The sequence below is a fragment of the Alternaria conjuncta genome, assembly GCF_024043145.1.
Source record: "Alternaria conjuncta strain BMP 0040 chromosome Unknown scaffold_12, whole genome shotgun sequence".
NCBI classification, from domain to species: domain Eukaryota; kingdom Fungi; phylum Ascomycota; class Dothideomycetes; order Pleosporales; family Pleosporaceae; genus Alternaria; species Alternaria conjuncta.
This window is the reverse complement of record NW_026250101.1, coordinates 123,054-144,864: the sequence shown is the minus strand read 5'-3', so window position 1 is coordinate 144,864 and position 21,811 is coordinate 123,054. Positions and strand designations below refer to the sequence as shown.

General features: G+C 53.4%; 5 protein-coding genes across 5 annotated transcripts; 3 read left to right on the top strand and 2 right to left on the bottom strand.

The window, feature by feature from the left end:
* Positions 1-414: 414 nt before the first annotated feature.
* Positions 415-2,351, bottom strand: J4E85_008002 (uncharacterized protein; the record flags this gene model as incomplete). The annotated part of the gene is made up of 7 exons (XM_051472232.1): positions 415-677; positions 774-876; positions 931-1,068; positions 1,526-1,762; positions 1,895-2,110; positions 2,155-2,265; positions 2,331-2,351. The coding sequence occupies 7 exons, from the start codon at positions 2,349-2,351 to the stop codon at positions 415-417; spliced, it is 1,089 nt and encodes a 362-aa protein (XP_051323697.1).
* A 4,225-nt stretch (positions 2,352-6,576) lies between these two features.
* J4E85_008001 (uncharacterized protein) lies at positions 6,577-8,667 on the top strand (the record flags this gene model as incomplete). Its single annotated transcript, XM_051472231.1, has 4 exons — positions 6,577-6,862; positions 6,910-7,334; positions 7,386-7,914; positions 7,967-8,667. 4 exons carry the CDS (start codon positions 6,577-6,579, stop codon positions 8,665-8,667), a joined length of 1,941 nt encoding a protein of 646 aa, XP_051323696.1.
* A 750-nt stretch (positions 8,668-9,417) lies between these two features.
* Positions 9,418-13,797, top strand: J4E85_008000 (uncharacterized protein; the record flags this gene model as incomplete). The annotated part of the gene is made up of 2 exons (XM_051472230.1): positions 9,418-13,563; positions 13,615-13,797. 2 exons carry the CDS (start codon positions 9,418-9,420, stop codon positions 13,795-13,797), a joined length of 4,329 nt encoding a protein of 1,442 aa, XP_051323695.1.
* A 3,826-nt stretch (positions 13,798-17,623) lies between these two features.
* Positions 17,624-19,120, top strand: J4E85_007999 (uncharacterized protein; the record flags this gene model as incomplete). Its single annotated transcript, XM_051472229.1, has 2 exons — positions 17,624-17,816; positions 17,865-19,120. The coding sequence occupies 2 exons, from the start codon at positions 17,624-17,626 to the stop codon at positions 19,118-19,120; spliced, it is 1,449 nt and encodes a 482-aa protein (XP_051323694.1).
* Positions 19,121-19,635: 515 nt separating this feature from the next.
* Positions 19,636-21,366, bottom strand: J4E85_007998 (uncharacterized protein; the record flags this gene model as incomplete). Its single annotated transcript, XM_051472228.1, has 8 exons — positions 19,636-19,856; positions 19,920-20,039; positions 20,089-20,212; positions 20,261-20,656; positions 20,708-20,807; positions 20,855-20,871; positions 20,918-21,064; positions 21,112-21,366. The coding sequence occupies 8 exons, from the start codon at positions 21,364-21,366 to the stop codon at positions 19,636-19,638; spliced, it is 1,380 nt and encodes a 459-aa protein (XP_051323693.1).
* Positions 21,367-21,811: the final 445 nt, after the last annotated feature.

Genomic DNA, 21,811 nt, shown 5'->3' with positions numbered 1-21,811 from the left:
GAGTGGCGGTTAGCTGCCAGGAACACCGCTTGGTTCGAAGCGATGAACTCAATCTCGAGCCAGACGTCGTCCGTGCGAAGAATAGAAGAAGCCAGTCATATCAGGGGGTCCCCAGGTAGCATTGCTACCTTCATTACATCATCAATCGCTAGAGGTTTCTTGCTGAAGTAGCTAGGAGGTCGTCAGCCATGAACGGAGCAACGCGGCTCTTCCGTCCACACATGTGTAGTTGGCACACTAGTCTTAGGATAGTGAACTCATCGTCGTCAGAGTTACATGTAGTCAATATAGTGCTCTATTGAAGTGTTTTTATCGATGATGGGAGTTGATGTAGTCAGCACGCGGGTTCCACAATTGCAAGGATTTCCAATATAACGTCGATGTAGCAGCCTGCGGATTGTATTTTTATCATCATTAAGCTAGATCTGCGGTCTTGGCTGCCATGGCGACAAGAAAGGGTATCTTCCTGTATTCGCGCGTGTAGACCTCGCCTGGCATCCATGCTGAGGTCAAGCCGACGAAGTCCTTGACATATTTGGCGACATTCAACCCAACTTTGACGCCATCTGTCCACTCACCCTCTTTGTTCTTGTCCTGCTTGTAGACGTCGCCCTCCTCTTTGATTGTACTGTTCACGGCCATGTTCATGATGACGCTCGATTTTGGGATAAAGCAATCTGTGGCCAGCCTTTTTGTGTTTTTCCGGCAAAGAATGCACGTCGGGTAGCCATAACCATGTAGGGGACGAGATTGGCAAGCGTGGTCAGCTGTACAAATCCAGGCGGTGACGGAGTGATCATCATCTAGTGGTTTCGCATCCGACGGATAGATGACGTTGTATTGTGTGAAATGGGAGCGGCCGGTAGCGAAGCTTAGCTAAAAGATCAAGGTCAGTATACATGCTCGTGTTATGAATTAGGGATTACTCACTGTGCGTTGGATATCCTCAGTTGTGACGTCCAATACCCAATACGTGTCGGCCCTTTCGATCATTCTCTTCAGCTCTGTCTCGGCAACTTCGGGACCCAGTTTTCCTTTTTTCTTCTCATCTTTAGGCGCCGAAATGACCTGATCGTGCGCCGGTTCGGTCAAAGATTCGCGCTTCGGATCGGTCAACGGAAGCCAGATTGCGCCGCATCGAGAGGGTTCTCGCGCGCCATGAGTAGATCGAACATGGCATTCGATGCGTCGTTTGGAAATGATACGGGGACGTCCCAGAGTGAGGGTAGACGAGCACACATGGTTTCGGTTTCTTGATCTTTTGACACAAGACCAAGGTCTGGAGACCGCGCCACATGTTTTCAATTTTTCTTCTTTTTGGAAAATCCTCGTTTTGAGAAGGTGAGTGTGTAAGAAGGAAGAAAGAGTCGTAGGCAAGTTGCTTTTATACGTCGGCAGACCGAGAAGCTAAGAGTGATGTCGGCAGGGTACTACGGCCTTTCGTACGCGCCGGCAGGAAGCTCATTTGGCGCCGGGGTGGGGTTTCCTCAATAATGGTGAGAGTCATGCTGCTGTCCACCAGTACATCTCTGGCAGCGTCCCTCCAGTGGTCACTGATCTTCTCAAACCACGATCTATCGCCAGGTAGATCGTACGCCTGCGTAACGATGGTCTCGTCGATGCCGAATTCTTCGAGGTTCGCGCCGGTAGCCGCCAGTGTGGCGCCTTTCAAGTCTTTGATACAGTCGTCCTTGTGCAGATTGAGGATATGCTGTGCCTCTTGTGGTGTGAATGATCCTGGTGCTTTCCCGGTGTACTGTGTCTGTGTCTGCGGGTCAGTCCAGATCGATGGTTGACAAACCCTTCCTGCGATCGCCCTCGAAGCTTCGAACGCCGCTTCAGAATTTCACAATAGCATCTGCGCTCCATTGGCGAGGGATTGGCGCGAGTCGACTACTTGGCGGCGTGCGTTCTTCTCCTTGCTGTCTTGATCGACAAGGATGGAGATGTGTTCATGTCTCAAAGCCATATACGCTCCTGTCAGCCTGTCATATTCTTTCGCCGACTCTTCTTTTGTCCAGGACTTGATGGAAGATTTCGCAAAGAACATGTCGTGGGGATCGTATGCCTGCATGGCGACTGGGTACTTGATATCGATTCCGCGTTTCACCTACGAAGTCAGTATATGTTTACGGGTATTGCGCCAAAACTTACCTCTGCTTCATGCTTCTTGTTTCCTCTATCCGCGTTCTCAGGTGTGGGGTAAGGTCCGGATGGTGTAAGGGCTGTCGCTTGCGCTACTCCAAGGGGAGCAGGCGCGGTAGGCTTTGTGGGCCTGTTTTGTCGTGAACTGCATGTCGTGTAAGACAGCTTCAAAGCTCTCTACAAACAGTGCCGTTCTCAACATCCATGCTTGGGTGTGGAAGGCGCGTGATCATCAATGGAATGTGGTGAGCTTATTGTCGGCGTTGGAAATGGCGCGCTGACTTGCGCGCCATTTCCGGCCATGGCGGCGTCTGGGGAGATCGTCACCGCTTGTGATAGGAATTGTCTGGTGTTTTAGGTTGCTGAAGTGGTTTCACTTGGGCAGTGGTCTTGCAATACTACCTAGGTAGTCAGAGCTTGTGCAGATGATGCCCGGGTGGTGCAGAAGAAGAAGTTGGAAGTAGTGGGTTGAAGGAGTGATGGAGGAGATGTGCGAGAGTTATTGTATTTGTATGCGCTGCTTGATGCTGTTGCAGGTTGCAGGTGAGAGAGCTCCGGTATCGCGGTGCAGCCCGGCACGTGGCGGTGGAGTCCGCGCTATCACGTGCGGGCACTCGCAAGATAGCCACCACGTCCACTTACATATATGAGGTCTGCTAGTCTTATCAGTTTCTTCACATATGTGTATGTTCCCCCGATGGTGTATATATCTAGCCTTGTCTTGTTTGTTCAGTCCAGGTTCCCGGGGGCTGGGTATGACTTCAATGCTGCCGTTGATGATTTTGAGCGAATGCTAATGGTTGGCCTCGGGCCTGCTGTAATATGTGCGAATATCAATCATCTTGGATGTGGTCTTAATGCTCCCTTCACGATCGTGTGGTACCAAAGTAGCTGCAGATCATGGTGATAGTGCCCGGAAGAAGCTGCGCACCGTCGCTCATCACATCATGTATCCGTGGATATTGGCTACAGACGTGGCGCATTTGGATGACACCCAATGCAGTATGATACTTTCGCACTAAAAAAGCTCAGTCGTAGGAATCTCACAATGTAAGATCTTGGGTACATGATTTTAGGTAATGTCTGGACTGCGCAGGCAATTTCTGCGTATGTACTAATCGTGACTTTGTGGTAACAGTGTTCTGATCGTCAGGTGTAGTAACAACATAAGTTCGTGCTGCTTCCGATCGCGGAGCGGCTGGCTGTGAATACCTAGGTAAAGGTAAAGGTAAAGGCAGATGGGGCAGGGTGGCGAAAAGACAGCAAAACGACAGCGAAAGGAGGCAAAACTTGACACTAGGTGGGGCAAGGGGGGAAAGGACGTCGCGGTATGTGCGTGATAGCTGGACTAGCGGTGTAGCACGTGGTAGCTCTGTTGCGCTGGTTGACTTTCCAGTTTCGGCACGGCTGTCCCTTGCGAAGATGTATGTTAGATGACAGCAGTGCTTACTCTTTAGTAGTGTACGATTGCAAAGGCCTTGCATGTTTGCTTTCGTGAGCTTTACTGTAGTGATCCGCCAAAGGCCCTGACCCATGTATACCTAGGTACCCCTCAAGTCTTCGCGCCGATACCTATCAGCTACGGCGCTACTCGCGTCCACTCGACTGCTTTGGCCACGCCCGGGTGGTAAGTTGCCCTTGATAACGATCCTGCGACGGTTTGTACTTGTGGAAAAACCAGGTAACAGGGCAGTATCCAGGTATTGAACGAGGAATCTGGCCTTATCGGCGTTTGCGGCAGTAGTAGTAGTAGACAGAGCCTGTGATGGATCAGTCGTGATCATCAAAACTTCTGTAACTCGAATAGCGTTTCCAATCATCACTGTAACGCCATCGCGACCTTGCTATTGTTGGTGGTAGATCCACTCGGTAGACGACTAAAGCTTTCGGAATCAACCAGTCGGCAGCATCTATTCCCTGTCCTATGTCTTGATGAAAAGATCGGATTCCTAGTTTGTAACCATTTCAGATATAAGCACGAGATCTTGCAGCACCTGAACGAAGCCGGCTCCGAACGAGTGGATGCCACGCGCGGTCGATGACCGCATCAATGTAATCGACCGGAAACGACGAACAGCGATGCAGAGAGGCCATACTGCTCGTGCCATAGTGGAGGTGGTCGAGAATGGAGTGTTTTACTTGTGGAATCCGTGAATACTATTGCTCGTAATGCGAGCACAGCATTATGCTATTATGTTTCATCGGAGACACCATCAGACGACGAGTTCGATAATTACCTGTGGATTGCTCGATCAGAGGTGCAAAATGCGAGCAAAGTGGCAACAGGAGTGGCTGAATATCGTGTCACATTTTATCTTGCTGCATACGCACTATTAAACGTGAGCAAATGAGTTCTTCTTAGGACAATGTATACCTCAGTATTGATGAAATTTTGGCGGAATGCGATACGAATTGCAGTCACCCCTGATCTCAGCTGGCGGAGCGTTGAGAGTCGAGATTGCTCCGTCGTAGAAGTGATCGCATTGGGCCGATGTCAATGGGCTTGCCAAGTATTCCTTCCAGGCGTCGATCTTTCAAGTCATGTGTTGTTGAGAATGTAAGACTGCGCCGTGGTCTTGGTGCGTTGGCATGTTGTCGCGTCCTGATCACTATTGTTCATCAATACCGAACGAGCCGCTCGAACGACATGACGAGACTGCTGCGGATCCGGGGAAAGTGAGTCTTCGCGGGGTAGTCTGTCGCGGGGTATCGTCCGATTTACGTTCATGGTGTATCTTGATATCGAACTTGGGTATCGGACTGGGTTACATCTTCGAGATGGCGTTGCGTGTCTGTCGAGACCGTGTCCAACCAAGACCCTAACCCTGAGCAAGATTACGTGGTCCTTGGGAATTTGTTCTGGAGTGCGTCTGTAGTAACCCAAGCTCCAATAGAACTACCAGACGACGTGCTGTAGCGACCAATCGTTGAAGACGCAGAAAAACGCGCTCTCCGCGGGATATTGACGGGTACGAAACGTGGAGGAAGGCGTAGGTAACGTGAACACGCGAGGCTATCTGTGTCAACGTCCGTGCTGTTGAGCACAGTGTCACGGCAGCCCCGAAGCTTAACGAGAACAATGGCTTTTGTCGATAGTCTGGAAGCGAAGGAAGGAAGTCACATCATCTCCACAAGATGAGAGTGCGAGTGTGGTTCAGCTGCACCTGACATTCTCGGCTATCGTTTCGTTATTGCGTAATGACATCAGAGCTGCCCATGGATTGCCTTGCGCAACATCGCTAGGTAATCACCTTTATCGCCGCGCAATACGGTAAATACGACAGAGTTCAGGTCGCGACAGAGTTCAAGAAACAAACCGTTGGCCCCGCGCCTAAAGCTGCACGCCTATGCTTTTTGCCTTTTCGCCAGACATTCTTGGGAAGCTGTGGCAACTCAGTTACTGATCAGTAGTGCTGGGTAAACCGCGGGAACTCTGCATCAGTTCATCCGAACCCAACACCGTGTTTCGAGACAACGGCGCCGAAGTATTGACCGCTGCAGATGTGCCCAGAGAAAATTATCGCACCGAGGCCGCACATGTCAGCATCACGGCGTCGATCTGAATTCGCTCAGGAAATTCGGTGGAGAACCACGTTACATACAGAGAGTTCAGAAAGAGCTACACGTGCGAGCAAGGCCATCCACGTACCATATGTCTCTTGTTAGGCAACCCGCCGGGTTATTTAAAGAGTCTGGAGTAGAGCGACGGAATCTGGGCCGTCCCCAAAGGCCAGGACCACGGATCTATCTACGCGAAATCTCGGGCGCTAACGTGATCTACACGCCCGATTTGGCAACGACCCAGGGGTATGTCTTGGCTTATGACCGCCACAAAGCCTCCGAGGCGAAGACAGCACCTGCATGCTCCTTCGCGACATTGTGCCATACGCGCGTTGCGAGCTGGAATCATGTCCGGATTCCGAGAAAGCCAGAAGCCGTGGAAGCCCGCATGCGCTTGAGTGTCTGTCGTAGACTTGATCAAAGACCTCATCTTACTCATCTTCCTACACAGCACACTCCCTGTCAAGACTTACATTATTAACTCTCCGCTAGCGGGCTACCTCCTGTATCGCAGTCTCAGTGTCAGCCTCGACCAAATCTGACACGCGCGGCGGCTGACCCGTCCCATAGCCAAGCACACTACACGCTCCACGGGCGTCGTGGGCATCTTTTTCTAATGTCTGGGCATGCGGTAGTTCAGTTCGCCTCTTATATGGAATTCGCACCCACATCCCTTTGTTGCTTTCTCTTGGTCTATCTTTTTTTCCTTGCTCACTTTGTGAAAAGGTCAAAAGGCGTCTGTTCACTCTTTACAGTGTCGTCTTTACCTTTTGTTCGGACTTAATATCGGTCGATCTATTTGATCTTACACTCGTTTATTCCTACGATTAGGAGTTTTATTTTAGGTGGAGAGATAAACACGTTATCATAATGCGCTACACTGGACTATACGCTGCGGCTCTGGTCGCACCCCTCGTGGCTGCTCACGGCGGCGGCGACTTCCCTGTACCGAAGATTGTCGGTCTAGGACCCCGAGAGATTGGTCAACTTAGGAGCAGGAACATTCTTGGTGGACATGCGGCGCACGTTGCAGGGCCCAATCTACGTTTGACGGCACGTCAAGGTGGTATTGATGGCCGGTGCGGACCGAACAACGGCGGTGCAAGCTGCGCTGAGGGCTACTGCTGCTCTGTGGAGGGCTACTGTGGTCAGGGAGGTAAGGTATTCGGGTACAACTTGAGAGACCAATGCTAATCTTCATAGGCGACTACTGTGAAGCACCCGACTGCCAGTTCCAGTACGGCCCTGCTTGTGATGCCAACAAACTCCCTACTGGCGGCAGCACTCGCAACATTGCTCGTCCCAAGCTCGGCAACCAGCCATACGGTGGAGAGGGCATCTACGACTGCACTGAGCCGAACACGATTGCCATCACATACGATGACGGTCCTTACATCTACACTGAGGGTGTGTTGGATCAGTTCAAAGCTGCCGGAGCAAAGGCCACTTTCTTCGTCACCGGTGTCAACATCAACAAGGGCGCAATTGACGACACAAGCAAGCCGTGGGCTGCTACCATCAAGCGCATGATCGCCGAGGGACATCAAGTTGCCAGTCACACATGGTCGCATCAAGATCTGAGCGCAATCACCAGTCAACAGCGATACGACCAGATGGTCAGGAACGAGGTACGATTTAATAATCTGAATCATCCATGAGAAGTACTAATCAATTCGTAGATGGCGTTCGCCAACATCATGGGCAAATTCCCCACATACATGCGCCCCCCATACTCCTCTTGCACCGCAGCCTCAGGATGCCAAAAGGACCTCGCTGATCTAGGATACGTCGTGTCGTACTTCGACCTCGACACCGACGACTACAACAACGTGACCCCGGACAAGATCCAGAATGCCAAGGACAACGTCAAGAAGGCCATCGACCCCAGCAACCCCCAGACGGACGCTTTCCAGGCCATCGCACACGACATCCACGAGCAGACCGCCAAGAACCTGACTGGCTACATGATCCAAACCATGCAGGCGAAGGGATACAAGCTGGTGACTCTCGGCGAGTGCTTGGGCGAGCCTCAGACCAACTGGTACCGAGACGCTTCTTCCGGTCGCGTAGCCACCACCTCTGTCTTCACACCACCTGTCGCGGGTCCTACATCATCTGGAAGTGTCAGCTCCGCTGCACCTGCTGCCACCCCTACGGGCGTTTCCACGGATGCCACCTGCGGAGGCACATCTGGCTTCACCTGCCTTGGTACGACTTCTTGATTTGGACATACAATCTCCCCCAACTGACATCCACGCAGGCTTCGCCCAAGGCGAATGCTGCTCTCGTTACGGCTTCTGTGGAAACACCGACGGTCACTGCGGAGTAGGCTGCCAGGCCGGTTTCGGAAAATGCGGTAACAATGGCACTGCTCCTTCATCTGGAAGTGGCAGTGCTTCTCAGCCAGCCGCTACTGGTGCTTCTTCATCTGCGTCGGCTCCTACCTCTGCTCCCAGCGGTCTCGTCACTACAACTGATGGATCCTGCGGAGGTACATCTGGCTTCACGTGTGTTGGCTTCGCAGACGGCGAGTGCTGCTCTCAGTACGGCTTCTGCGGTAAGACGACTGACTACTGTGGAACGGGCTGCAACGCGCTCTTTGGAAACTGCGCTGGTTCTTCTGGGTCCCCGGTACCTTCGAGCGCTGCTCCTTCCACGGCGGCTCCTTCGACCGCCGCACCTACTACCGTATCCACATCTACCCGTCCCGTCACCACGAGCACCAGTACCAGCACTCGCGCGACTACCACCAGCACACGCACTTCCACTGCTGCGGCCGCTACTTCCTCCCCCGCGGGCCTCAAGGTCAGCAAGAACCGCCTGTGCGGTGCGCGCACCCAGCAGACGTGCAAGGGCTCTGCTTATGGTAACTGCTGCAGCCCCGCTGGCATTTGCGGAAACAGCCTGCTGTCCTGCATGAAGATGTTTGGATGCCAGCCTGGGTTTGGTGACTGCCGGTAGATGTGTTTGGTGGGGTTGTTGTTCACTTCTTATGTATTCTAGTTTTGGGGTGTAGGTGGTCTTTCAAAATGCATCGGGGCTTTAATGTTTTCTGAATATATCCTTTTCATAATTTCTTCCAAATAATTCGGACTAAGGCACATGTGATGATATGCAGGGTATAAGATGGCAAAAGTAAAGGTGGTAAAAGAAATGAAGTTTGGCATGTGCCGGGTACGTTGAACCTGCGTCGCTCTTTCCAGTCCAGTCTGCTCGCATTCCAGTCAATGCGGAAACTCATGCGATATCGACGTGAGTGATGCATCGACGCCAGGTAATAGACGTGACGATTGATGTGACTCGACGATGAGCTGTCACTTCTGGATGATGTGGTGAGTGCAGGCCAAGTGAGTGGCGCCGTCTCCACAAGTTCCCAATACGCTAGCCTAGCTCGTCTGCGGCGCCAGCGATATCACGTCGAGCTGTCGCCCTTCCTCTTGCATCGCCAATTGACCTCTGCGCATCACCGCAGCCCGTCACCACTCTCCCCCGTCTGCTCGTCAGCGTTCTCTTCGTCCCTTGTCTGTTTGTCACCGGCAGCTTCGCGCTTTCCTCATCTGGGCTTCGGCCGCGCACTCGAATTTTGGGTCCTGAGTAAAGTACGTCGGTTTGTCCATGGCGTCACTGTGCTGGCCATCGCGGCGGTGACAGCGCGCCTGTATCCACTCGCATTCATTAACGTCGCCCAGATCTGCCCTAGTCTCCTTCACCATGTCGGACCTGCAGGAGCTGCTTGCCCGTCTCAACGGCGGCGCATCTGGCAACCAGCAACAAGCACACGGCTACCAGCACCCGTCTGTCTCGTCGCCTCTCTTCTCCCCCCAGCCCGGCGGCCCGCAGCCTCATCACCAGTCTGCTGTCATGTCGCCCAACTCGTCCATGGCCAACACGCCCGCGCCCGAGCCCGTGTCGCAGCCCACGCCGCAGCAGCAGTCGACCAACCTGCTCAACCTCCTCCGCTTCAACTCGCAGGGCGGCGGCCCGTCTCGACGTGTCTCGCAGCAGTCGCAGGCGCCCGACATCGCGACCAGCATGGCCAGTGTCATGGGCAGTAGGACGCCCTCTCACAGCGCCGCCGCCCCAGCGCAGTCGCCTGCCGCCGCCCAGCAGAACCCCCAGGACCTGCTCCTGCGCCTGCTGAACCACCCCAAGCCCGCCCAGACCAGCGGCCGCTCGTCTCGCGCTGCCTCCGTGCTCTCTCCGCGTGCGTCCAACAAGCCTGAAACGGTTGTGGACGACCTCGCGCAGGACCTCGCAGACGCCGAGCTCGAGCACGTCTCGTCTGACCCCACTGTACACACCCCGGGAGCCTCTTCCCCCATGAGGATGTTCGGCTCCGACAGCAAGGAGCAGTCGTCTCGCTTCCAGCCCGACGCCGCCTCGCTGGCCCCCAAGTTCACCTACGTCAACCCCTTCGACCAGCTCGAAGCTGCCAGCCCCCGCAAGCACACCCCGATCCAGCAGGGCTCCAAGCCTCCTGCCCCCAAGATGGAGATCCTCAAGAAGAGGGCAGTCGATGCTTCCTCGCCCGCTCTCCAAGACGACGCTCCTGCCCATACACACGAAACTGTGGCTGAGGCCGTGAGCGACCTGGGCGAGCAGGTCGGTCAGCAGATCGAGGACGCGCTTGCTGAAGCCGAAGCCGAGGCTTCTGCTCTGCCCCAACCTGAGGAGCTTGCAGAGGTCCAGGAGGTCATGGCTGAGATTGCAACCGAAATCAAGGACGAGTTTGCCGACCCAAGCACAGCCAAGGACATCGAGGCCAGCTTGCCCAAGCCCATCGCAGCTGCCTTGAAGGAAGTTGCTACCGAAATCGCTCAAGACAACGTGGCGGAAGACTGGGAGACTGCCGAAGCCGAGGAGAGCCTCGCAAAGGGTGAGGACCAGACGGTAATAGTCTACAGGTTCCCCATGCGCGCCTTTGCCTCCATCCAGGTCAACCAGATGCCGCCTCGTCGTCTCTACTTCGCCAACGAGCTCTTTATGGACATTGCTCGCTTGAAGAAGGACTTTGACCAGATCGACCGCTCCCTGGTTTCCGCCAGCAAGAACTTCATCGTATACGCACTCGTCAAGAAGGGCGGCTTCCGCATCATCCGCCAGGAGAACGGCCAATACCGCCAGGTCTTTGAGAACCACCAAGAGCGCATCTTCAACATCGCCCTGTGCACCTCCGCAGACGACTCACAACAACCGCTCGAGAGCATCCTGGGTATCGGTGTCAACGGCACTGTCTTCTGGACCTCTCTCGACCCCGCTCGTGAGGACCAATTTGGCGAGAACCTCGATTCGCAGGGTTTGATGCTTCCCCCGTCGCCATCTCAAGATGATAACACATCTGGAGGCCAGCTCAAGACTCGCGCGAAACCATCTTCGCGTCACCCAGAGTTCTTTGCTGTTGGCAGGGGCAAGTCCATCCACATCGTCTTTCCCAAGGTCGCCGCTGAGTATGCTCGGTCTAAGAGCCGCATCTGCCACACGGAAAAGTACCTCAAGGAGCGCTCCCTCAAGATCCTCACTGGCAAGGCTGGTAAGGACTTCACTTTCAGTGAGGACGACACCATCATCGTCTCACTCGACAAGGCCGGCCGCATGCGCTTCTGGGACATCCGTACCCTCACCGAGCCAGACCTAGGCAACCCCCACAGCCCTCCCCGCCAGGTCGAGGTCTCCGAGACTCTGCTTGAGTTCCACACGACCACACCCAATGCCAAGTCGTGGCCCACTTCCGTCTTCTTCTTTGACAAAGACAAGCCATATACTAAGGGTATTGCGCTGCGTTATGTCATGGTCGGCATGAAGCAAAACCACGCCTTCCAGCTGTGGGACCTGGGTCTCAACAAGGCGGTGCAGGAGATTCACCTGCCTCACGAGAACGAATCGGACGCCATCTGCAGCGTATCGTTCCATCCCCGCACTGGCATCATGGCTGTCGCCCACCCTACCAGAAACTCGATCTTCTTCGTCCACGTCTCCTGCCCGAGGTACAACCTTCCTGCTCTTAGCCAGGCTGCCTACATCTCCCGTCTGGCAAACAAGGGCGACAGGGGCCAGAACAATCTGCCTCCAGTCAACGCTACTGCCATCATGACTAGCATCACGGAGTACTCTTTCGCCTCCAAGGGACAGATTAGGAGCCTGCACATGCTCAACGAGCCCGCTGGACCTTCTGATGTCGACGACCCCGACAACGCCGCTCTCTTCGAGCTGTACGTCATGCACTCCAAGGGTGTCTGCGTCTTGCGCATCCGCCGAAGCGATCTTGGCTGGAAGAAGGAGGGCGAGCCCATTCACCCCAAGGAAGCTGAGGAAGAAGGCGTCATCACCATCTCGCAGCTCAAGCCACCTCAACCTGTCACCGATGAGTCATCTACTGCTGGTGACACTCCTGCGCCCAAGTCTGTCTCTGACCGATCTGCGCGTGAGCCATTGAAGAGGGAGAGTAGCACCGCGTCCAAGCAGTCCATCAACCCCGAAGCAGCGATGCGCGCATCTACTCTCGCTAAGGTCGAGAGCAAGCAAGACGCAGCTCGTGCAGCTATCATCAACGGTGGTGACAAGTCGGAAAAGAAGAAGAAGAAGCGCGCGGCCGCCACAGAGACATCTTCCCAAGTCTCTACAGCGCCTTCAGCTGTGGCTTCCACTGCTCCTTCCGCTCGTATGCCTGCACCTGCACCCGCGGCTCTGCCCCCGTCTTACGCGCAAGCTGCTCAAGCGACTGCGCAGTCCAAGTCTCCGGCACCACCTGAGCCAGCCGTTGCGCAGGAGCCTGCCAAGTCCAAGGCTGCTGACACCACCGAAGCGCCGGAGTGGGCCAAGCAGCTCATCAGCAAGCACCTCCAACGCCCAAGTGCCGCACCTACCGCTGCTCATCCCGCAGAGGTTGATGCTAAGAAGCTTGAGGAGGTCGTACAGGCTGAGATCACCAAGGGGTTCTCGCGCGAGCTGGACATCATGTACAAGCGCTTCGACGAGGACAAGCGCGTTATGAACGCAGCCAACGGTGCCCATCAGCAGGCTATCCTGCGCCAGGTGTCTAGCACACTCAACGAGAACGTCGAGGGTGTCATTGGCAAGATGGTCAATGACAACATCCGCAACGTTGTGCTTCCTGAGGTGCTGGCTAAGACCACTGCTACCGTTGAGCAGGGTCTGAGCGCCAACCTCAAGCCCATCCTGGCTCAGCAGTTGTCCAAGGAAGTTCCTGATGCCGTATCTCGATCCCTGAAGCAGCCCCAGATGTTCCAGTCACTCTCTGACCAGGTCGCGAAGAAGGTTGCTGGTAACTTCGAGCCTATGATCGCTGCCTCAGTTGCCACCGTCGTCAACCCCGCCATGTCGAACTTGACCAACATGATCGAGCGTCAGATCGGTGGTGAGCTCCGACAAGCCCATGCTCAACGCCGTGAAGATGCTATCAAGATCTCCGCGTTGACCGAGACTGTGCAGACATGCCTAGAGACTATTCAGACTATGGCTGCCAACCAGATTGAACTTCAATCCCAGGTCGCAAAGCTCCTCGAGGCCCGCCAGGCTCCAGCTCCTCGACAGGTACAAGACTCGCCTGCTGCTCCACGTACCCCTCCCAAGAAGTCACAGGAGGAGCTTGAGATCGAGTCTATCCACCGTCTCATGTCCGAAGGCAACTATGAGATGGGTACCATGCAGTGGTTGCAGTCGCCCCGCAGCGCTGCGCTCTTCGACTCTGTTTTCGTCCGCTACGATCCTGCCTACCTCAGCCAGGTGAGCCCGCTGCTCGCGCTGTCCACTGGTGCGGTCGTATCTGAGCATTTGGGACGCAACCTGACGGAGCGCCTTGTCTGGCTCAACGCTGTATTCCAGAGCGTCAACCCCAACGTAAGTACACCGCTGCAAAGCCATCGTGCTCCTACTAATGAGACATCACAGGACCAGGAAATTCGCGACATCATCCCAAAGATCATGGACGTCGTCATCCAGCGCTTGACTGCCGCATACATACAGCTCAACGAGAGCACCCCTGGCAGCCCGCTCCTTCGCGCCATCTCTCAGCTGGTCAACAAGTGCAACGAGATGACTCGCGCCGCTCAGCCCTTCAGCCCCCGTGGTTGAAGACCGAGGTGATAGGGCAGCAATCTATTCGTACAGTAATGAGCGTCATGTGCTGAGAATGCCTTGACATGTATCATTGCTCAAGGTGTTTGGGCTTTTGCTTGCGCCTTCAGTATCGTTTGATCATCACCTCTTTGCAAGTCTTCGTTGCCTTGTCTTCGACGTCATGATCACAGGCATACACGGAGTGCGCATATACCGCGGCAGGCCTACTACACCCGATACTTTACACTCTCCTTTTTAGTTCGATTTTTCTTTTCTTTCCTTTCCAAATGTACACATAGATTCATTTCCTTTCCCTTCAGATACCCACTGTCTTTACCTTTCCAGTGATCCACTCACCGAGCGCCTTGTCAGTAAACAGTCTAGTGGTGCTGGAATGCTCACGTCTTTTGACTGTTTCTGCACTTGTGTTCTCACGACGAAACCGCTGGATTTGGGGTTGATGGGGTGTGTGGGCGGCCTATGATCTTTCTCACGATCTGGCATGCTATGAGTGAAGTATCGGTTTGACGACTCTTTTTTGACGAGATGTCGGCCTTTGAGCTCAAGCGTTAGGGAGGATGAAGGCATGTGTACGATATTTTCTTGCGATGGTGGATGGGTATAGTAACGGCATGGGTAATGGCTGGAGTAATACACCGGTTACTGGAATTGTGTTTTTGATGATGTTGAGGTGTGGCGTGAACCACAACCTGCACGGGGTGAACTTGCACAATAATAGCCATCGATCTGCGCACACGCATCCTTCCCGCTCACGCTGCTCGCGTGCTCACGTGCTCCTTGTGGGTGTTCGGCAGAGCAAATGCAGACAATGGGGCGATCACGATGAGACATGCCCCGCGATCCTCCGTCCGTCGCATGAATCGTCGCAGATTGCCCACCCTATCCACTTTAAGCATGCCTGAAACACCACATGAAGCCAGTCACAGCTGCGTATCGGCGTGCCGCATAGAGTTTTGTGAGCTGGGTGTTCGCTGTTCCGTGGGCTGGCACAACGGCAGATGGGCGCATTTTGCATTGTGCCGCAACGTGGGTGTCAAGAAATAGTATGCGCGTTGCGTGGTATGGGCGAGCAGATGGTGGGTGCGCGTAATGGGTGATGCTTACTGATACTGCTATGACTGAGGAATCCATAGATGAGAGATGCCTGGCTTGGTTTTACTCGGCTTGTTGGTGTTGTGGAACTGGTTTCCTCCATTCTCCGTTTTTCGCTTCCTTTCCTTCTTTCCTCGTGTCCTCAGTTTCTCTTCTTCCTTACCCAGGTACATACTGTTCTTATCTTTCTTGACACTCTTTTAATAGCGAATTATACGAACGAGGCTTTCAACGCACTACGCCGCACATTATAGACGGGAACTAGGTGTGGCACGACACGATACCATACGTTCGCTATACTATACACATACGCCTCCGCCACTTCCTTCTGAAGAGATCGAGACCAGGACGGAAGCGGAAAGAACGTAGTAGGAAAAAGGAAAGAAGAGAGGCACAGTCACAGTCACAATGGCGATCAACTGGATCCTACCCGTTCGCGCGGCTCAAGCTGTACTTTCCATCGTTGTACTCGGATTGATGGCTTATGGTACGTCTCCCACCATCCCTCTCCCTTATCGCATCCCTCCCCATCCTCACCATCCACGCGCACCAACTAACACTCTCCAGTATCATCATGGTGGTCAACGCACTGGCGCCAATCCTCCCCGCTGGAGATAAACTACCTCATCTTCGCGCCCTCCTGGACCATCCTCAGTCTCATTCCCCTCCTACTCACCTCCCTGCCTAAATTCTCTCACTTGACTGAGAAAGGCAGTGTGAAATGGGCGTTGTTGGGGCTGGAGGGACTGACCATGTTGTTCTGGTTCAGTGGGTTTGTGGCGCTGGCGGTGTTTTTGAGTGGGAGGATTTGCTTTGGTATGGTGAGTACACGCCGAAGAAGAATCGTCACAAGGCAGAGGATTGAGATGCTAACATGTGGGACGAATAGGTCTGTGACGTAGCCCGCGCGAGTACGGCTATCAGCGCGGTTTCATGGCTTGCTTGGGCTGTCACTTTTGCTTTTGGTGTTGTTGGTGTTGTTAAGGGACGACGTGGTGGTATGGGTATGACGTTCGGTGGCAAGGCGCCGAAGAGCAAGGAGGTGGATATGCATCAGGGTGTATAGAGATGTGATAGTGGTAGTGGGGCAGAGGTGATGTGTATATGACTTGGGAACTTGCGATCATCAGGTATGATTGCGGCGCTTGGTGGCTTTTTGGATATCCTGCTTTGCTTTGAGCATTGGTTTAGTCGTAATGCATACTTCTTTTGAGTATGATGTCTTGTCACCTAGTGCTGTGTGTGACGTAATGCTCATGATCGTTGGGGAAATTTATCTTTTTAGCTAGGCTAATCATTCTAGAATTCTCTTGGGCGAAGGTATAGAAAGAACCTGAGAAGCTGTGAGCTGGCTGCCCGCGACTGCTTATTGTAGTGAGGTTGGAACTCGTGGATGTTTGTCTCGGTGCTACCATCATCGTCTCGTACATCGCGGAGCATACATCTGGGCACAAGTTTAATGACCAGCGCGGACCAAGTCAAGGCCCAGTGCCGAGTCAAAGATGCGTTCTTTTCTTCGCAGGGCCTCACGACCATACCTTCGTCACCGGTGCGGAGACAGCCAATATTAACATCTAAGCGTTAAGAGCAGGAAAGCTCTCGGCAGATGTGTCGCCATCTGTCACTTTGTAAGTATTCCAGATAATTCTGATGGACCCTAGATTATCAGTACTGTACATGACTGCATTAACGGCACATTTGTCATAGAAGCATGCGATGCCTTGGTTATAAGGAATTGAGGATGTCGACATCCGGCCCGGGTGGTCGATGGCGAATTCTAGCCTCGTTTCGAAACGCTTGGTATGTAGCAGTGTGCCGAGGAGGAGATTTTGTGGATGCCTTATAACATGCGTTGTATGCCTGATGAAGCCATGCTGAAACGTAACAGAGACGCAAACCGCCTGGAACGGCAGCCTCGTCCGCGACGTTCGATGCGGACGGCAACAAGACACTTCATTCTTCGATAGATGAGATTGACGTCGTGCAGTAGGAATTCGATACGTCGAAATGCTGGCTGTTGTAATTGATGACCGCGTTGGTAGATGCGTTCACGAAGATAACTGTCAGCAACCCCTCAATAGTTCATCGGCACTGCTTGATTGGTCATAGCGCGAGCGCTAGCGTCTAACGTACCTGCGGCGGATCTGCTCCAGGATTCTGAGACCTGCAACACCACGCCACTGATTCTCGTCACAGGACAAGAACTTCTGCATCTCGGCTGACACCATCTGACAGCGTTCTACTCGCGTTTCTCGGTTCTCGGCAACGCGTTTTCCACGACGATGCCAGTAAGAGCATGCTCTGTCCACCGGGGCCCGCATAGAAACAAAGCGGCCAGATGCCATCCGACTGAATATAGCAACGATGGCAGGGAACACAATTCCAATGATTGCCACAAACGGCAATGATGCCGCTCTCGACTTGTTGGCGGGGAGCTTGGCGGGGAGCTGTCAGTTCCCAAACCTTCCGCAAATCTGGATGCAGGGGCTTTTTTCAAGCTGCGCTCGAGCGCTCGCCTGATACGTGTGCGAAGCGTGTCAGCGGCCATGGCTGGATGGATCTGATGGCCTGCGAAACAAGTACATCTTCTCTCGCTGCTTCGCTGTCCAAACATTCTTCTTTCCACTTCTCCAGCTTCACGCGCGCGTAAACATTGATCGTATCCGCAGCGGTTTTCTTGAAACATCAGTCCGGAGAAGAACGACTCGTACCTCGAGAGAAAGCAATCATGCCGAAGACCGCTGTCTTCACCACCATCACGCCGTTGCCGGCGGGCATCACAAGGAAGAGTGTGCTCGACATGTACCGCGATCATCTAGCTATGATTGACCTGAATCCATTGGTTGTGGAACGGTTCAAGTGCAGACCACCTAGCTATGCGCCGACTGACGAGTACTGGTCGATGTGGTACACTATCAAAGGTGAGTACTTTTCAACATATCCACCATGCAGCCGCTAACATCTCCTAGACAAGGTCTCATATCTACCGGGTGGCCTGGCGACAGGTTCTGTGTCATACCACGCCTGCTTCAACGATACGGCGGAAGGTCTCAACACACATGTGTACGCACCGCTTGGTCTCGATATCCAAGGAAAGTGGACCGTAGGAGGACGGCTGCCTGGCGAGCCAAAGCCTCCGGCCGAGCCTGGCCTAAAGACTCCAAGACACGGACTGTATATCCGGGAAGATGTCAAGATGACCTGTTCATCGCTACTGTTGAGCTTCGTCAAGAGGACATTCAAGGACTCGCACGGCAAGCTTGTGGACAAACTGGTCGAGAGAGCGCACATCCTGGAGTCAAACTTTGCGAACGAGAGATTGCAAGCACTTCGGAATGTTGCGCCTGGCGAGCGAATGGGACACGGTGACATCTTCATCGCACCACCACCAGACTACGACTACCAGCCTTCCCCCAGATACCTGCAGGTCCCCTCCCCTCGCTTCGTATCACATACGCGAAGCCAAAGCGACCCGGTACTCTCTCCTGGCTTTTCTTCTTCCTCGACGCTCAACGGTTCCAACGACAACTCCCCTAACCCAAAAGACCGTCCGATGTCCTTCACCTTCGTACGCGAAGAGAGGGAGGTAGCTTCCTCTGCACCCGAGCAAGGCTCCTTCCTGCTACCAGCGACAACATACGATGGCGGCTTTGCACAAGTGCGCGAGCGATCGCAATCTTTGTTCCCTGGTAACGCCCCAGACGAAGATCTCGAGCGCATCTACTCAGAGCGCATGATCTCTCTGGCCCCATTGAGCCCAACACAATCCCCAAAAGACTGGACACCGGAATACGCACCGAGAGTGTCGTACACACCTAACGAGCGACCCATTTCTTTCACATTTCCCTTCGACCCAAAGCATCCCTTTGACCGCAAGTCGACATCCGAGACGTCGCAATCGGACCAACAAAACCTTCTCGACGACATCGACGACGCGATTGACGAATTCATGTACACTTTACCCGCAACCACATACAAGACGCTTCCTGCGACTACGTACGACCCCAAGCCGACTGCCGAACCCACACTCTCCAGCGCAACATACAACCCAGAGCCAACGCTTTCGAACGCTACCTACAAGCCCGAGCCGATATTGTCAAGCGCAACCTACGACCCAAGGCACGCGCGGAAGGACTCCGTCATGCCGTCGCAGTCCTACGCCGACGAACCACCACCAGTGCCGCTCAAGGACGACAAGTACAGGAAGGGTAGCATTAGGGGATAGTACGGTATAACGCAGCTGGTGATGCTTTGATGATCTTTTCTGTAACAAAATTTCTTCTGTCTCGATATTTTTCGATTTGGGAAAAAGCGGGTTTGGTGTTTGAGCGTTTGGATCTTTTATATATACCCTCTTGTATCAGGCTACCGGATAGGCTGGATGGAGTACCTTGTACTGTTTTGTACAACAATGGATTATGACGGCGGAAACGCTACGATACTATACTGCTCTTACAATCAAGTTGATTTGAAAAACCTGTTTAAGCTACACCAAGGCCCATCGTTGCAGCGACATGTACTACTCACACAACGGCACCCGACGCTTCACCACCACACTCCAAATCCGGAGTCTTCCTACCCGGAAACGTGGCTTCCCAAAGCCTCGCAACATCCAAAAGCAACGCCTCCTTGTACTTCACCCCAACAACAAGCAACCCAAACGGCCGTCCATTCCAATCCAGATAACCCAGCGGCAGAGTCACCGAAGGATATCCTGTGCACGTGGTCAGAAACGCTCGTTTAACATACACGGCAGTACCTACTAGCTAAAGCAACAACATCGGGTAGACGGCTATCTGCTGGCCCTATTATCACGTTGACATTGTGCTCACGAAGCATCTTATCGATCGCATCATCAGCGGCCGACGCGGTCGCCTTTACATCAAGACGGTGATACTCTGCATCCGTGAGCGAGTTGGCATCTTCCAGACTTTGGGTGAGCTTGTCTTGTCGAGGGGAGTCTGGCGATAGCTGGCTTCAGTGATGGGCAGGAGATGAGGATGGCATTGCTGGGTTGTTCTTACAGTCTGGTAACTCGATGTCGCGATTTGTTTCGTTGAAATTGATTAGTTCCGCGAGGGTCTTGACTTTGGGGGTGACCAGGCCGTTTGTGTAGGCTTCGAAGAGGGTGGAGAAATCGTTTTCTGGGATGTGCTTAGTGTGGATTTTGCACCTTGGTGTTCTTGAGCTCACTGATTGTGGCTAGGACGTCGTTCATGCTTTCGTCTAATGTTTCATCAGAGACCAAGCTGACTAGGCCGACGACGAGTTTGGCTAGGGTTGATATCTTCTTGTAGGCTGCAAGTGTCTCTCGTATCTGTTCGCTGAGTAAGGCATGGTTCTGTTTCATTAGGAATGCACTTACAATTTGATCCAAAGCTCCAGGTTGCGGCTTCTGAACGGCTTCTGGTAGACGCCAGTGGCTTGGATTCAAGGTGCCGAAAGAGATATCTTTCCAGTCGCGAGAAAGAGACGTGTTATACCCTCGGTCGGGCACTTCCGAGTGTGAAAGATCCACGACGACATTAAGCAAACCAACAAGATCCTCCACACTCTTCGCCATAGGCCCAACACTATCCCTGTTCTTCGAGAACGGGAATGCCCCATGTTCCGATACTATACCGGGCGTAGTGCGTATAGTAAACAGGGCAGCACGGGTAGCTGGGTTCGTGAGAGAACCGTTAAAGTCAGCACCGATGGATACAGGCGCAAAGCCTGCACTCACGGCTACAGCCGATCCTGTTGATGAGCCGGATGGGTTCTGTTGGGGTAGTGAGCACCATGATACGCGTCAATCGCGGAGAAGCTTTACCGAATGGCCGTAGATACCGTCGTTGACTACACCGCCGCGTACATATGCGGATTGTGTCTGGCCTCCACGTGCAGACCAGCCGCCGCTCATGCCGGATGCCCTGGAGAGATTAATCAATAATGTTTCGCGTCTCCGTGCTTTACTCACTTCCAGTTTCCGAATTGCTGTCGGGGTTAGATCGGAACCTCCAGAAACCAACCACAAACATACAGAAAGATTCGCCTTCCCCATCAAGATCATCCCAGCATCCACCGTCATCCTAACAACCCTAGCAGTCTCTCTCGGCTGAGACCCCACAAACGCCCACCCACCATTCGTGGATTCGAGCTGGAACTCGCTTGACGTATCCATAGCATCCTTGTAATTCGGTCAATTTAGCCAATAATCCCTTGCTATGTACTTACCTTAACGATGAATGGTATACCATGCAGCGCACTCCTCACAACCCCCCTCCTTCTTTCATCATCCAGCTTAACCGCAATCATCTCTAGATGTGGAAGCGGCGAGATCGATATCATAGCCTTGAGTCTGTCGTTGTGTTTGAAGATCTGGTTGTGGTATTGGCGTACAAGATCGAGGCTGGTGATGCGTCCGTCGGTCAGTAGGCGCTGCAGCTCACTCGCTGTGACGTTCAACAGGTCGGGTTTCATGTTGAACATGACTTAGATAAAGGAAAGCGCAAGGAGACTCGTCTTGAGACGGTAATGAAACCCAGAGTAGAAAGCGGACGGAGGATGTGCACCAGTGAGCTTATCGGTGGAGGAGCGGCTACTACCTAGGCTGGGGACATGTGGTTCGAACGCAAAGGGCCGCCCTTGCTTAAATTTCACGAAGGCTACGTTGAGTTGGCTCAAGCAATGCGAGATATATCAACAGACATCGGGTTATCATAAACTTCCACCACCACCCCTCCTTTACCCCACCCACCCATCACTCTTACTCTAACCCCACGGCAGTTACTTCCAGTTGGCTTAGCCAGCGCGCGATAACAGCAGCACGATAGAAAAGACTGACTAAGCAAATGATCAAACTCTGAGCGCCTGCAGTCCTTGCTATGGTGATCTGTATTGCTCTTACTATGCAAATACTAGGACATTTCTCATT